Source organism: Ruditapes philippinarum, unplaced genomic scaffold, assembly GCF_026571515.1.
Source record: "Ruditapes philippinarum isolate M1 unplaced genomic scaffold, ASM2657151v2 ctg6396_1_1_1_1, whole genome shotgun sequence".
Classification (NCBI taxonomy): domain Eukaryota; kingdom Metazoa; phylum Mollusca; class Bivalvia; order Venerida; family Veneridae; genus Ruditapes; species Ruditapes philippinarum.
The window spans coordinates 85,843-101,560 of record NW_026859113.1 but is presented as its reverse complement, the minus strand read 5'-3'; the positions used below and the strand labels follow the sequence as shown (position 1 = coordinate 101,560).

Genomic DNA, 15,718 nt, shown 5'->3' with positions numbered 1-15,718 from the left:
TTTATGTCAAGAGAAATCAATACTTGATACGCCTTAATGATTAAAATATTAACTTATCTTACTTGTGTATCATCAATACGAACCGTTTCTTGATTTAGTATACATTTTGAAACTGTAAATATAATGTAGATCTACCTTCTGTATAGTCAGGGATTTGATCGAATATACAAAATATCGTGTAGACAATTCCTGGCACTGTTTACTTTTATCTTGCTTTTAAATGCCTGTTATATGCTATGGTATCGAAACATTTTGATATACAAAATGTAACCCTAGGCCCGTTCTTTGCAAAGCATTACAATCGACAAAATATGCGCAAAAATAAAATTTCTAATTATCATTTACATACATTACACACATGCGTTATTATAAAAAGATATTTATTAACAAAGTCAGAAATTCTTTTTATACTAAAATGGATCACTATTAAATACGCCACGCCACAATGATTAAAACGTTAACTATCTCTAATACGAACCGTTTCTAGAATTAGTATAAATTTCGAAACTGTAAATTTATTGTAGATTCAACGTCTGCATTGTAAGGGATTTGAATAGTCAGAAAGTAACGTGTAGACAATTCCAGGCATTGTTTACTTATTTCTTTTTATTGAATGGCTGTTTATTTTTAATTTACTTTAAAACTTAAAATTAAATATTGGTTTTGGCAACCCGTTTAAATGATGAATTGTTTCTCCGCAGACATCCCAAAAGAATAACATATTAGTGTCTTTCCCCCCAGTTTGTGATCTAGTATAAAATTAAATTGTTTAAATCAATACAGTCAGTCCTGTGTGGTACTAGTATTTTACTACATCTAGTGACACGAAGTCAACAAAACAGCTGAGTTTCTTTAACAATATATTATGATTTATTGCTCACTTGAAAGTACAAAAATATTTTCCTTCATAATTTTGGTTGACTAATAACGTTCGGTGTCCTAGTTTTCAGACAATGACGTTTTTATTATGTTTAAACTGTGAACTTCCTTCAAAATTTGTTAGAGAAAATGATATTAATGACAGTTAAATGTACGAGATATACAAAATAAAGTGTGTTGTTTTTGTGGTAATAAATTGTAATGAATTATTAATGAAATGAACCTTGTCATAACTTTAAATATTTACCCTAAATCCGATGAAAAAGATATCCATAGCCTTTGCAAAGTGTTTAATACTAAACTTGACGCCGAGAGCCTTGTTAGGTACCTAGCGGATTGACAACAGTCATTCTTGACATTTTTATGAAGAGAAAAAAATATAATATATTAAAACATTAAGCTAACGCCATTTTTATTTGACCACATGCAAAACGAATCAAATTTGTACACTTAAGCTTGAATAGACAAAACGCGTCTTAACATCCATCTGTGCCAGTCCGTTTCATATAGTGATCCGTTACATCGAAATAACGAAAACACGAAATTGTAATGGTGAAATGTCGAGAAAGAAAGAATCAATAATCGTCATAAGTCGAAGGTACAATGATGAAAAGTCGAAATAACTCGATATAATTTCGTGTTTTCGCCATCATACTTTCGACGTTTCACTATCGTTGTTTCGTTGTTTTGACTTTTCACCATCGTAATTTCGACTTTTTATCATCGTAACATCGACTTTTCTCGATCACATTTTCTTTTCTTCTCTCTTTTTTCCGACATTTCCTTCAATTTTTATTTATGAATGACAAATCTTTGACCCGGGCAAAAAGGTCAGACATATAGAAAGACGAGGATATTTATAAATGTGACTGCTCAGTTGTTCTCTATATTGCTTTTTAAACCATAATATTGAAAAAAGATTTGCAAAAGCAAGTTCATATGCAACAATGGGCATCGAGGAAAAATTACAGTTACCTTTTGTTCCTGCAGCCACATAAGACAGACAAGGTTACTATAATTATAAAACTGTATGCCATCCTTCGGGGACATAAAAGGGGCCAAACAAATGGTTGCCATACATTCATAAGAGATAAGTTTTGTATAAGTATTCCAAGGTTCGATAGAACCGAAACCGATAAAGAATAAATATTTTTAACCAGCTTTGGTGTCGACGTGTTGTACTTCTCTACTTTCTTCTTATTTCGAAGTACATGTATTTGAACTGAGTATACTATGCTACCTATTAAAATAATTAATTCTAATAATTAAAATAAAATGTAAAAATGGGTTTATTCACAAATAACGAATACATCGTAAAGCTACTCCCAGGCATGCAGACAGACTTTGACGACTGCAATGTTCGTTTGAATTCAGTATCAGCCATTTTTTTTCAATCTTTTCACAGTTGTGCCAGATTTTAAAATTGTCTGAAGAGTCGAGCTCTTTACCGACACAATTTTTTAATCTTCAGACTACAGTTTCCATGTTGTATAATTTCTTGGTATGGTATAAAACACACTCAAATTTATAACGCATTGCTCTTATAGAAAAAGGATTTAAATACACGTATACCTGATAGGAAAAGGGGAAAGATATATATAACAAACTCCAATTCTTAGTTTGGGAAAATATATTATTAAATAAATTTTTAATCACTGCTATATTGCACACCGAGGATTTTTAAGGGATACCCATATTTTGATGTTTTCCTCGTTTCTTTTCTCGATCAACATTCATTCACCAATCACAGTCTCAGTATAACACCACGTGACAACACGTCACGTGATTATAACTCTCAGCTGTAACCGGTACCGGTTAAAGATGTTTTAAATGTTAAAATAAATAACAGTAAATCAACAAATATAAACAATTACACACGGCAAATTGCGGCCTTTATAAACATTGTGTTGCAAGAACGGATTTACAAAAGTTGAATTTACACAGATCTTCAAAACGAGGCTAAAATTCTATTTTTAAAGAAATTGTCTGGATGTTACTATTTTTATCTTCAGTTGGGTCACGTGACATGTAAGTCCGTCCTTGACATTGTAGGAGCTCCTAGTTCTGGGGTCGCCTTTTTACGAAATTACGAATTGTGTCTAGGTGTTATCACCCGAATGCCTTTTTACACTGGAATTTTGACATGTTACTAAAATGAAAGATGATTTCTTGGATGTGTAGATTTTATAAAAAGTTTTTGTTTGTTTGTCTTTTTTACTTAGTTGGGTCCAGCCATCACTTTGTTGATGCACTCTGAAAGAAAAAGAAAAAAGTGTGTTATCAAATGTGGACAACTTACGACAATGAATTAAATGGTGAGTAGATATAAAAAAATTAAGTTAAAATAATTCAGGTTTTAGTTTCTAATTGCGTGAAACCTTTGCTTTATGTTAAAGTGAAATCACATTTAAATTTCAGTTCCCTTGTTTGCGGTACTGCCAAAAATGACATCTGTTATCGTGTAGATATAATTACATTTGAACATCATATCTCAGAATGCCGCAATGTTGGTCAATTATAAAGAGATAATGCCATATAATGCTAATTATACCTATTGCTTTTGGTGGAATGCTTTTATTAAAGATGTGTTACAACTTACCTTCATATTTGACGTTGCCCTCCAAATCTTCAGTGAGGTCAATATATCTCAAGATATCATCGCATTCCATGTCGGTCAATTTCTCACCTAAAATGTATAATTATCATTGATAATTGTAACTTGAAAGCATAACAATATTATTTTCTTGTTCAATTACCGACAAAAGTAAAGGATACGCCTCGCTGTCAATGCTAACATTATTGAAGCATTACTAGTATTTAGTGCACATCGACATTTATCATAAACAAAATGCATAATGTTTGATATGGTATAATATCTTTAAAGTTATGCTATCTTATATCTTAAATTAACATATACAAGTTAAATAGATGTGTAGACGTAGGCAATATAATACTGAATTAAAAATATTCAAAATAAAGGAATAAGCTGACTTTGAAAGTGTCCGTATCATAAAACACTGCTATGTTCACATTGCTAACCATAAAGAAGACAATAAGTGGAGATTTAGTCTAATTAAAGGCATCCGCCATCACTTAGACTTGATAGAGACCACAGTGTAACCATTGCAGGGCCACTGCGACATTCGACATTCAAACTTACCGAGGGATGTGAGAAGATGTCTAAGTTCAGCGCCGGAAATGAAACCCTGGCCTTCTCTGTCGAAGGTCTTGAAAGCTTCCATGAAGTCAGCGAAAGTTCCTGTATCCTTCTCATTCATCAATTCTTTGTACAATGGAATGAACTCTTCAAATTTGTATGATTTCTCTCCTGTTGAAATAAAAATAAAGAGGTTAATTCATGGCATGTAGATATGTATAAAGTTGTCTCCATCAGGTAACCGAAATTCACGGGTATATACTTATAAAAGTGAGTTTATTTGTTGGCAGTAGTTAAGTGAGGCAGTAGTTAAGTGATGCTTCTATGTTTGAAAGCCGGAACCATTTACGTTGTGTTGAAAACATTCTTTTATGTTTTTTAATAACGTTACCATAATATGACATGAAATAACATTTAAAGTCTTTACTTGTAACTGATGCGTCGCTTATGATTTTGAATTGACTATAATTTGAGTGCATACTATTAACTATTAATTAATCCAGTAAAAAGTGTATCATTTTTTATACTTTCACAATATGTGATGAAGTTAATGAGCATTTTAACTGCCCAACGAATAATAATGATTTTACAGTAAATGGCTGAAAAGTTTTAATAGTATTTTGATACTTTAATCCCCAATATTAACAATGGACTGTTCCGAATTCAAAGCTGGTCAAATCCATAGCACAACGATGTTGCAATGTCAATGGTTCAACACAAAACACAATGCCCTATATACAAATTAATATGAGGAATGTACAAAAAAAATATTGTAAAAATGCTTACCCATCTTTTCGGTACCGCCGTGCTTTGATACAATAGCGTTGGTTGGGTTGTGTCCCAAACATCTGAGGAGATCTCCTAATTTGAAGGCATCTACCTCACCGTCACGACCATCCCAGAAATCGAAGAGGTCGAACACCTCACGGGCATCTGCAATGTAAAGTAACTATGCTAAGTACCAAACACACAAAAAAATAATAGTCAAAAGTACAGTTTTCAATCGATTTAGTGCTAAACGGAATGTTTTATTCTATGTTCAATAAATAATAAAAATGGACTGACGGACGTCTGCAATGTAAAGTAACTATGCTAAGAACCACACAGAAAAAACAAACAAGAGCACGATTATCATTCAATTAAGTTCTTAACGAAATGTTTTATCTAGTTCTTTTGATCTATTTTAATAAATTGTAAAGTATACAGTTACGATGCTACGAACCAAATACAAATACTCAGAAACATCATTTTTCATCGATTTGGTGCTTAATATCTTTAGATCTTATGATGTTAGTCTTGTGAAAGTTAATAAAATCAAATTCGCTGCAAAACAGTGTACTTTTCTGCACATCTAAAATTGCTTCAGTACGTAAACAGATGTACATTCGAAAGTGTCTGATAACAAATGTACGCAGAAAAAAGATGCAGGAAACAGAAAGCGTAACTGGTATCAGCAGAAGATGATCTGATATGGAGTCTACAAAAACAAGCATGCTAACTTATGCATCAACGCAAAAACTGTGCTTTGAAAGTTATCGCGCGTTTTACAATAACAGTTTATAGTGCACTTTACCTTTCGTTTTTTTACCATACAAACTTATATACGGTTGCTATTTTAATTTTGTGTTTATTATAAGTAGCCTTTCTTAATCTGTGTTTATTCTATAAGGCATTCCTTTACTTTTTTCTGGATAATGTTTTATATTTTAAGATTATAAATATGCAAATAAATGTTTTCCTTTTTCTGAATTTTATGCGTTCATTCTATTAGATCGTTTTATTGTACTTAATATAATTTACTTATTTATTTTTATTTATTTATTTTTTTATTTTTTTACTCATTTTTAAATTCCAATTTAATATTTACTATCTAATATTGATTTTTACAAAACAAATTGTACAACATAAAACGTGGAATTATTAAACTAATTTAAAAACAAAATATCATTGTTTAAACTTCAAAGACTATACTGCCAGTTCTAGGTGCAAAGTTCGATAATAATGATAATTATTGCATTTCGAAAGTAATATTTGAAGTTCAATTGATTTTATTTCGAAACACTCCGATATGATTAGTTAACATAAAGTCAAGGTTAACAAACTGAAAGTTAAAGTAATAAGGTAAGTATTTGATATTCAAAATTAATGCATTAAATTCAAAGTTTAGATTTGATTGCATAAATCGAAATTCAAAGATAACATTCAAAAATCAAAGTCAAAATATTCAAAATTATTAAAAGTTACATTAAATGTCCAAAAGTCAAAGTCAATATTTAAAATTCAAAGATACTTCAAAGTTAGTATACGAAATTTCAAATTATATACGAAAAGTCATTGGTTTAGATTTAATTTATTTTTGTTTGTTTGTTGTTGTTGTTGTTTTTTGTTGTTGTTTTTTTTTGTCTTTGTCTTAGTCTTTTTCTTCAAATTCAAATATTTTTAAATTAACTTAACATTGATATCAAGCATTCATAGTATTTATCCATTTATTTATTTTCTTTTTTTCGATTCAAAAATGGTAATTAATATTGATATAAAAAATTAAAAACATGATCACTATTTTGTATCAAAATATTTATCAATCGAACGGCTTCAAACTTTGCAAAAAAATGTCACTGAATAAATGAACTAAGACTTCAGAGAAATGTTAATTGTCAATAATTTATCAGTTTATCTTTTAGATAATAAAATTGCGTACATAAAAAGAATTAAGCCATTCAGACCAAAGAGTTTGGTTTAAAGCTATGTCATCAACGTATCTTGATCTAAATAAACAAGTGCAGCTATGTTATAGCAATGTTTTATTTAGATCTGTCTCGGATATTTTGTTAAGTATTTTGCGAATCTAATTGATTCTAGCTCAATTAATCTGTACTTCTGTAAGGTTTACTTTTTTCGAGTAGAACACATTATGACGTTTCATTTACCTGTGTATTGCTACGCACACTGTTATGATATAAGCTACCTGTGTATTTATTATACCGCCCCCGACATACATCGCCATTGACATTGCCAAATATGGCGCACAACACATAACTGATAAGCCTTACTGGCAGGGCGCACGCGCTGCGGAGGTTTCTGATTACAATCCATCATATGTTTACCTCCTTGAGCTATAATAACGCACACGTGTTGCTCATTAACAAAGTTATTGTTACCATAGCAACGATAGGTAAAAACTTGTACTTATCATACGGCAACAACGAAAATCTGCGGAATATTATTAATACGTAAATCAGAACATGATTGCTATCCAATATTCTACCAACTACATGTTATATATCGATTTCTGTAGATATATCTGTCTGACCTAATAATATCCCATTTTCCCACTCAAATTTATTTATCATTCTTCACAGATTTCAATAGTTCACAACGTGCATTTCAATAGAATTTGAAAATGTTTATGTATTGCAATTATTCAATAGATTTTGATAATGTCAAAATAAAATTTTAAGATTATACGGATTTGAAGAACAGAGCTTTATCGCTCCCAGACTGATGCATGTAATATTTTGAAATGAAAATTAATCTTAACTTTACTTGGAGCTGCATTTAAACATGAAAAAGTCATTTAGACTTAATACTGTCAGATAATAATTCAGAAACGAAAGTTTATGTTTAATGTTATAGTGACGTACATATGAAATTTGAAAAAAGAAAAAAATGAAGCCTAAGATTCATTGCAAATTTTCTTTTTCTTGAAGTTAATATTTTACAGACAGGTGAATTCTTAATACTGCATCGTGTAAACTTTGAAACTATTAATCTTTTAACGTTTGACACTGCCATTTCTCATGTTTTCGTATCTGATGTTTTACAATGCACGAGTTACATGATAAACTAAGTCGGTCATGCATTCTACGCGAGCTGTCGAAGAAGTAAATTTATTTTCGTATACATATCAACATGTTGGCAAGAGAATTTTCACACAGATTTTTGTGTCTTGTGACGCAGAATGGATATGTTTATCCCGAGAAAAAACATGACTTTCTCGCCGCTGTACATGTATGCAGGTACGAAACAGCAGAAGTATTTACAGAACGTTTTGAACACGTGCCAAACAACAACTTACAGTTTCATGAGGATCACATTTAGGAATGTGTTCTAGAAGATGTTAAACGGTATCATTATTTTATACAGACACTTAAATATACCCGGATTGAAGAGAGAGAAAAAGGGAAGAAAAACACTAAAATATGAGCACTAAACAGAAATGCGTTAAAACAATGATAAATTGCGCCCAGCACTCATTACTATACATGTACTTATTTTAGTTCTATCCTTTCAACATCTAATTTAGTTCTATCATTTTTTATGATTTTTTGTATAAAGATATACATTATTCTATCCCGACTTTAAACTTTCCCTGTTGTGGCACAATTAGAATGACCTTAAAGTTATCGCGCAACATTTTATTATTCAGTATCTCAGTAAGCCGCATGTATAGGAAAATATGTATTTACTGTTTTAAGTTGTGAGTTAATTACTTAATAGTTTTGAGAACATGATATCATAATTATTTTACTTCTATAATTTTAGAACAAGTCCGGAATAAAATCGGAGGAAACTGGTTTAAGTTCGCTGAAATGAGGTAAAAAAACAACACTTATTCTAGCATTACATTATAAAGCACCGCAGATAAAACTTTTTCTCAGCAAGGTAAACCACAATTTGCAAAATATGCATTGCAGACGAAACAAAAAACAGCAGAAGAATGTAGGTAAATAAATCTTTGCATGCGATAGTATATCAGCGAATAAACACACCAGATGTTTAGATAAAAGTTAGGAGTGATGACTAACATGTAATGAAAGGTGGGTAGAATTTTCAAAGACATTATGTTAGAAGGAACTTTGTTATGGCGTCAAAGAATTGACGTTTTGGTGCCAGAGTGCAAGAGAATGAAATCTATGAGATGAAGTCAGGGTATGAAAAATAGCCCCTAGGTTAGGAATATGGGGTCACACGGTGCTTACCTTCAATTTCACCTTCAGATAAACCGCTCTGAAAACGGACAAAGAAAGATAAATGAATGATATGATGTAACAAAAAACACAAATGGCAAACTAAAAATTGTTCTCAGAGCCTGTCGATCCCATAAATTTTCTGATAATTCAATGAATAGATATCTATCTGACAGGAAAAAACAAAATAGTTCCGAATATGACGACTTTAAATGATACACATTCGAATTGTAAGACAAATAATCCTTTTATTCGTTTTCGATTATTTCATTCGAGCCAAACATTTAGGAAACGTGTCATTAGACTTGTAAATACTGTAAAACCTATGACTCTGAAAACATTGCTCTGTAAAATCACAATGTTTCTAAATTACACGAGCATTAATGCAAGTATTAAAGATCTGTTTACTAAACTAGGAAACCAGAGTAAACTACACTGTACAACACGTCAAACTTTTCAGACTTTTTATCCGAAATAAAAATGCATTCATCAGATCAAAAGAAATGCTTACATTTTATTTGCGCATGCTTATTCTACAGTTTCATATCTAATGATAAACATTTTAGCCATATAATGTTTTCGAATTCTATAATAATATAACGTTTTACTAGAACTCTATAAACTAACAGCCGAATGCACAAGAAAATTTTTAAAGTAGAAACAAAGTGCACTTACCATTTTGTCTTGTTGGAGAGACTAAGTAACACGTTATGATCCAACTGAAAGCTTAGGTAATATCCGAAATTTCCTTGGAAAACTTGCCTTTTTACCTCTTCTTATAATTGGCGCAAACCATTACCCGTGGCGGGGGTGGTGGCTGGAACATCTGTTCTGCGCTTATCAGATTATGTGGTTACGCGATCTTCGCACCATGTTAAGTGTCCCAGACGCGGTTAATAATCATAGAATTAACATATTACAATACTTAATTAATGATAATCATATGCGTAAGGGGTCTGTGATAAAGACATCGATTGCAGATAGGAACCCTGTGGTTCCTTGATCAGTGAAATCGCCTAACCGGAAGTGGAACTATTTTTGCGTTGCTTGGAGACAAGAATGATAGCGTTCATGAATATGTGTAAACGAGGCAGTTTGTTTATTTCTAGAATAATGTGATACACCAATGACATCTAAACAAAAACAATTTATATCATGCTAATTTATAGGAAAAAACTTAACACGTCTATTTTTTTCTTTGAAATTTTATATCTAATTATACTTTGTTAAGAGCGAATACAATTGCATATACAAATATATTTTACATATGTGTGCCTTTACTGTCAACACGAAATATGTAACCACTGGGACTTGTTTTCAATCGTACACATTTTAAACTAACTAAATAAATAACCATTCCATATAGAACAATTTTATAAGATTTACCTTGCTATGATTTTAATATACATGTACTCGTTCATCTCTTAATCTAGATAGTGTTGTTTTTCTATCATTTTTGGGAAATTTTGAAGAAAACAAAGAATTGACTGAAGGCCATGGTTACATAGCAAGAATGTTGATTTAATTTATTTTTAAAAGAGATATACACAGATTTTTTTATGTCCTATCTTATTTCACAATTAATGTTTTACTACAGAATGCATTCTTAAAAAGAATACGCAAAATAAAAAACATTCTTTTATTGCTGTAAGTTCTGATTGATGTCTCCGCCCTTTTGGCTAAGATCCATTATTTTTCGTCGAAAATCAATTCAAATTGAAGAATAGTATGACCAGGGTCAATAATAAATGAAAAATGAATATGAGTAAAATAAAAATAAATAAATATCGGTAAGTTTTGTCTCTCATTCATAATTGTAACTTAACAGGAAAGAGACGGGTAGTGCCGAAAACTTATTTTTTTAACTTTCTTTAACAATTGATTACGAATTGAATGATTCACAATCAAAAATATGCTTCGTGATTGAAAAAAAAACTCTTCAAAGAGTTTATTTGAAGAACAAAAAAAATCACTTCGTAACAAAAACAAATTCAATCAGTCTTTAAAAATGGTATAGACATGTATTTTAAACAGTGCAAGAATCTCAAAATGTATCAAATACATGTTGGCAAGGCAAAAAAAATAATGCTACTTTAAAAAAAGAATTAATTGAAATAAAAAACATATATACGAATGATGTATGCAGAATGCATTATAGAGGCAGTCGTGTTTTAAAATGCTTTATATGTCTAACGTCGTGGAAAACAGAATTATAAATCTGACATTAGAATTTATTGTATGATTTTCATATTGCCACTTTTTGTGACATTATTTGCAGAAACAATTTTGTATTGGCATCCTTTACAATGTATAAGACAAAGGTTTATTGACAATAAACTCTCGAACAGACATAAATTTTAAAAATTATTTTAAAAAGAATTAAAACAAAGATATCACAGGGGGTTTTCCGCCTTTTTGAAACATAATGTTTGAATTTTGCAATGAATTCACGCATTAACATCCAAAAAGTAGTATACAGTAAACAAAGCCCTGTAAGATAAAAAAAAAAGAATGGTGATGAGAGAAAACTAGGGGAGAAAACATATGTGAACGACTCTGTGTTAGCGTACACATATTACTTACAACATTTATCTGCGTAGATCAATTAACGATCGGCACCTTCAGTCGAGTGCTATCAGGGCAAAATATGTCTTTAACAATTGTATATCGACAAAGGAAAATAATCTCCCACGCTGTAAGACTTATTTTTTGTTGATAAGCCATTTTGCCAAGATGTTCTGTCTTAATCCATAGACATATTATAACTAGGTCAATGTCGAAAAGCTTTTGACATACTTTTTGACGTAGCGTAAATATTCCTAAATATATCATATTGCGCATTACAAGTAGAACTAACCGTCAACAATTTGTTTTTCAAATTGAAACAGTGTAGTCGTCACGTATGTCTTGGTAATATCAAAATAGTCTTGTATTTTAGTGTCAGTTCAGATTGACACGAAGGAGATAATATATGACAAAACTATTATTTTCTCATCCAATCCGGTGAAATTCAATAACTATATAATGAGTATATACATATTCTATGAAATTACAATGATTCCTACAAAAATAAACTTTTTTATCTGACAGGAAAACTAAGATGATTCCGGATATGACGACCGAAAGATGATAATAATAATAATAATAATAATCAACTACAATGGACTTTTATTCGTTTTCGTTTATTTCATTCTTTATTCGAGCACAACTTTTCAAATACGTGTATTTATGTATGCATATACAGCTAGTAAACCCCATGACTGTAAAAACCACAAACAGTTTTCTAAATTTGTACTAGCATATTTCTTTCATCAGTTACTGGGTAGGAAATGTGATACATTATTATATGTTTAAGGCGATTTCTACGTAAGCATATCAATGTGATTTGGGATTATTAAAGGGTCTATAGTTGCCAGGGTTATGAAAATGATTTTGAATGAAAGGCATCGATGAATAGATTTAGTTTAATATAACATTTAACATTAAAACTCTACGTTTTAACAACGGGGGAGGTATATGAAACACCTGAGAAGTAAATCTTATTATCATTTGGATGTTTGAGAAACGTAACATTTTTGCATAATTACATTCAGATTGGTATACTCTGAAATAAACGCCAGATTATGAACCGTTTCGTATGTTATGTGTGTAATAACAATGGAAAATTTCTTAAAGATAATCCCTTACATCTAAAATAAAACAAAATAATAAGAATATGACCCAGTTTTGAAAATTCAGATTTAGAATGATTTTTTCCATTTTTGTTGTTGTTTTTGTTGGTGGTGGTGGTGTTGTTGTTCAAGTATAGTAATTCTACGGTAGATAATACGCGTAAGTAATGAAATTCATCGCCTATTCCAAGGTTACAAAGTGTGCATTTTATTTTAATTACTAACTGCCGTTGAACCCGAAATATGTCAAACAACTCTTATAACCAATGTTTTTTTTATCTAATTTGCACGGTAAACTTTCACTCTCGCGAGAGTTTACGGTATTACGGCACCATGCCTGTAATCTGTAACATCAACATGACATTGAGTGGTAATCATACAGTTAATGCTCTTTGCACGAGTTTTCCTTGCATTTTTGTGTATATATGTGTGATCTAATGGGAATATTGCGCTCTAGTTTCATCAACTAAAATCCCTGCATAAATATTTAGGCGGGGCTATACAAAATAAAACAATCTTAAAGTATATCAAAAACATCGTTGTGCGGAACGAGAATTCCAGTTGAAGAAATATTCAGATAATGATCTGTGTTATCTAATTGTAAAGTTGAGAACAAACAAACAATTTGATAAGACAAAAAGAATGTAATTGATAGGTAAAGCTCTTTTATCTCTGGAACAAAAGAATACATTTTAAGTCCCAGTTTATCTGAGAACTTGTATCCATTTAGAACATAAAATCACTCTCAAAGAATTGCTTCTTAAACATAACATCAGTGTTGTTGTTTTTGATGATGATTTTGTAGTTGTTGCTGTTGTTGTTGTTGTCGTCGTCGTTCTTCTTCTTCTCCTTATTATTTTTTTTATTGTTGTTGTAATTAAAGGTTTACTATGCATATCCTTAAATAAAATATTCTAATCACAGAAATGTATTGAAATCTATGAAATTCTTATTAAATATGTCTGATTTGTTAAAAAGATTGAAAAAACTATGTATGGGAAGCTGCGTTCCATATTATGGGTCAAGTAAATTTGGTAAATTCTTTAAAAAAGCCGGTTTATAATGACAATATATTCATATTGTGACCCCTAAAGTGCGCAGAATTGTAAACATAACATATCCTCTATGTGTGAATTCAAAAAAAAATTATATTTTCATTTTATATGTACTAAGAGACTTTGTAGCAATTATCAATATTTTCTAATGTCAAATTTGAGCAAAGTGTATCTTTTAATTCTGAATACGCAGACAAAAGCTTGCCTTCTTGCTAGTTAAAGTAAAAATTATTGGACAAATATATAGAAATAAAAATATAAAAACTGGGACATTAGGCCTATGCATTATAATTTTATTGATTTATTCATGAATAATAATTAATGATATGCGCAAATATTCCCACCCGCATGTACATGTTGCATTTTTGGATGGGTACTAAGACATCATTCCATAGGTAACCACATGTGGTGAGGCAATCTGAAAATAATTATCTATCCAAATCAGCCATGATTACGCGAGTACGTTTCCATATACACGATATAATCTTCACAATTGTCTCAATAAACGCGCCGCCCGTCGCGCGCAATCTGTCGAAACGCGCGATGACGTAATAATCGAGGGTCGTCTGATCAGTAATCAATTACAGAATACACATAGCATATAATTCTTCTTATTATGTGTGCCAATATTTCTTATAACTCGTATCTTTTCCCGTAAAGTGTGTATTTAGAGCAGGCGAGGAGCTAGTTTGTTTTTTTCGACTTTGCCCGACTGTTAGATGTGTACTAGTGCTTATTGTTGCTTTTTCCCCCCTCTCATCATGATCTCATTCTTTGTAAACTTTTCACTTTAACAGTACTATTATTATTATTATTATTAAAAAACTGGAATTATTATTATTAAAAAACTGGATGTTATCAAAAGGTTATATTGTTTTTGATAATTATACGCGAAAATCTTGATATAATTTATATTTTTACAATCTTTTATATAATGCGGGACTGACACCAACAGCGGTTTGATGTCAGTGGCCTTGACCACTTAATCAGAAATGACATATATTAATAATTAAAGTATAAAGCCAACTTTAATCACAACAAATGTATACATATAAGATGCTTTAAGAAATAGTCTATACTTGCCTGTAATTAGAAACAAGAAATTTCATATATATGTTTATACGATAGTAATTCTTCACTTCTTTTAATGTCATTTTGGAATAATCTTTCAAATAGAAATTCTTTTTGAAAAACCCTGATTTTGAAAGACTCTGATAGAGGTATGAATGAACACAGTGTTATAAAAATACCTATCGCCGTTCAATAACTCTGCATGGGAATGTAAGATAAGTTCCCGAGAATTCCTGTGTTCTTAACACAGAGTTATGACTGATCAATTATTGTGGGAAAATTGTTCCAGATTCGAACAATATCACCGACTACACGCTGAACACTTACAAACGTCTAGTTCAGGTAAAACAAAAGATACAAATATAATGTTCATATCATAATTGATTCCAGAATGATTCCTTGAACAGAATGCATGCCTGCCAATATTACTACACCTCGGTGTGAGCTGACTGTATTTAATTATAGATAAACAAGTAGATACGATAGTTTCCCACCAAGTTCAAATTTCGAACAGGTACTTCTAAGAATTGAACGATTTTTTACACGTAGAACAATCTGGAAGCTCGTATTCTCAGAAGTCAAACGCAGAGCAACAATAATACACGTACTCTGTTCTAAAACATTGTAATCACAAATCCCTGTACATATATGATGGACTGATCTTGCCTTGAATTAGGAGGTGGTCATTTACAGTATTAGGTATAAAAGAGAGATAAATTAGCATGATGCCTCGTCACATATTACAGGTATTAAGACTGGTCTGTCAAAAATTTAGTGGAGCGAGTAGGGATTCAGGATATACGAAATTCAGAATAGAGTGCGACGCTTCTGATATTTCGATACGAGCCTAAGTTAATTAAACAAAAACCTGAATTTATCAATACAACGTTTTTTTTTAGACCACTCGGGTAAAGTCAT

At 31.0% G+C, this 15,718-nt stretch overlaps 1 protein-coding gene across 1 annotated transcript; it reads right to left on the bottom strand.

The window, feature by feature from the left end:
* Nucleotides 1-2,491: 2,491 nt before the first annotated feature.
* On the bottom strand, nt 2,492-9,810 carry LOC132755269 (myosin, essential light chain, adductor muscle-like). Its single transcript, XM_060746109.1, has 6 exons — nt 9,679-9,810; nt 9,016-9,043; nt 4,823-4,969; nt 4,040-4,207; nt 3,479-3,565; nt 2,492-3,132 (listed from the first exon to the last, which is right to left on the bottom strand). The coding sequence occupies exons 1-6, from the start codon at nt 9,679-9,681 to the stop codon at nt 3,098-3,100; spliced, it is 468 nt and encodes a 155-aa protein (XP_060602092.1). The 5' UTR covers nt 9,682-9,810; the 3' UTR covers nt 2,492-3,097.
* Nucleotides 9,811-15,718: the final 5,908 nt, after the last annotated feature.

Bases quoted from the DNA above. Each gene is read 5' to 3' on its own strand.
- LOC132755269 (XM_060746109.1), bottom strand. The intron at 4,970-9,015 runs GTAAGCACCGTG...TTTACATTGCAG, and splicing joins ATCTGAAGGTGAAATTGAAG to ATGCCCGTGAGGTGTTCGAC. The intron at 3,133-3,478 runs GTAAGTTGTAAC...TTTTTCTTTCAG, and splicing joins GGGCAACGTCAAATATGAAG to AGTGCATCAACAAAGTGATG.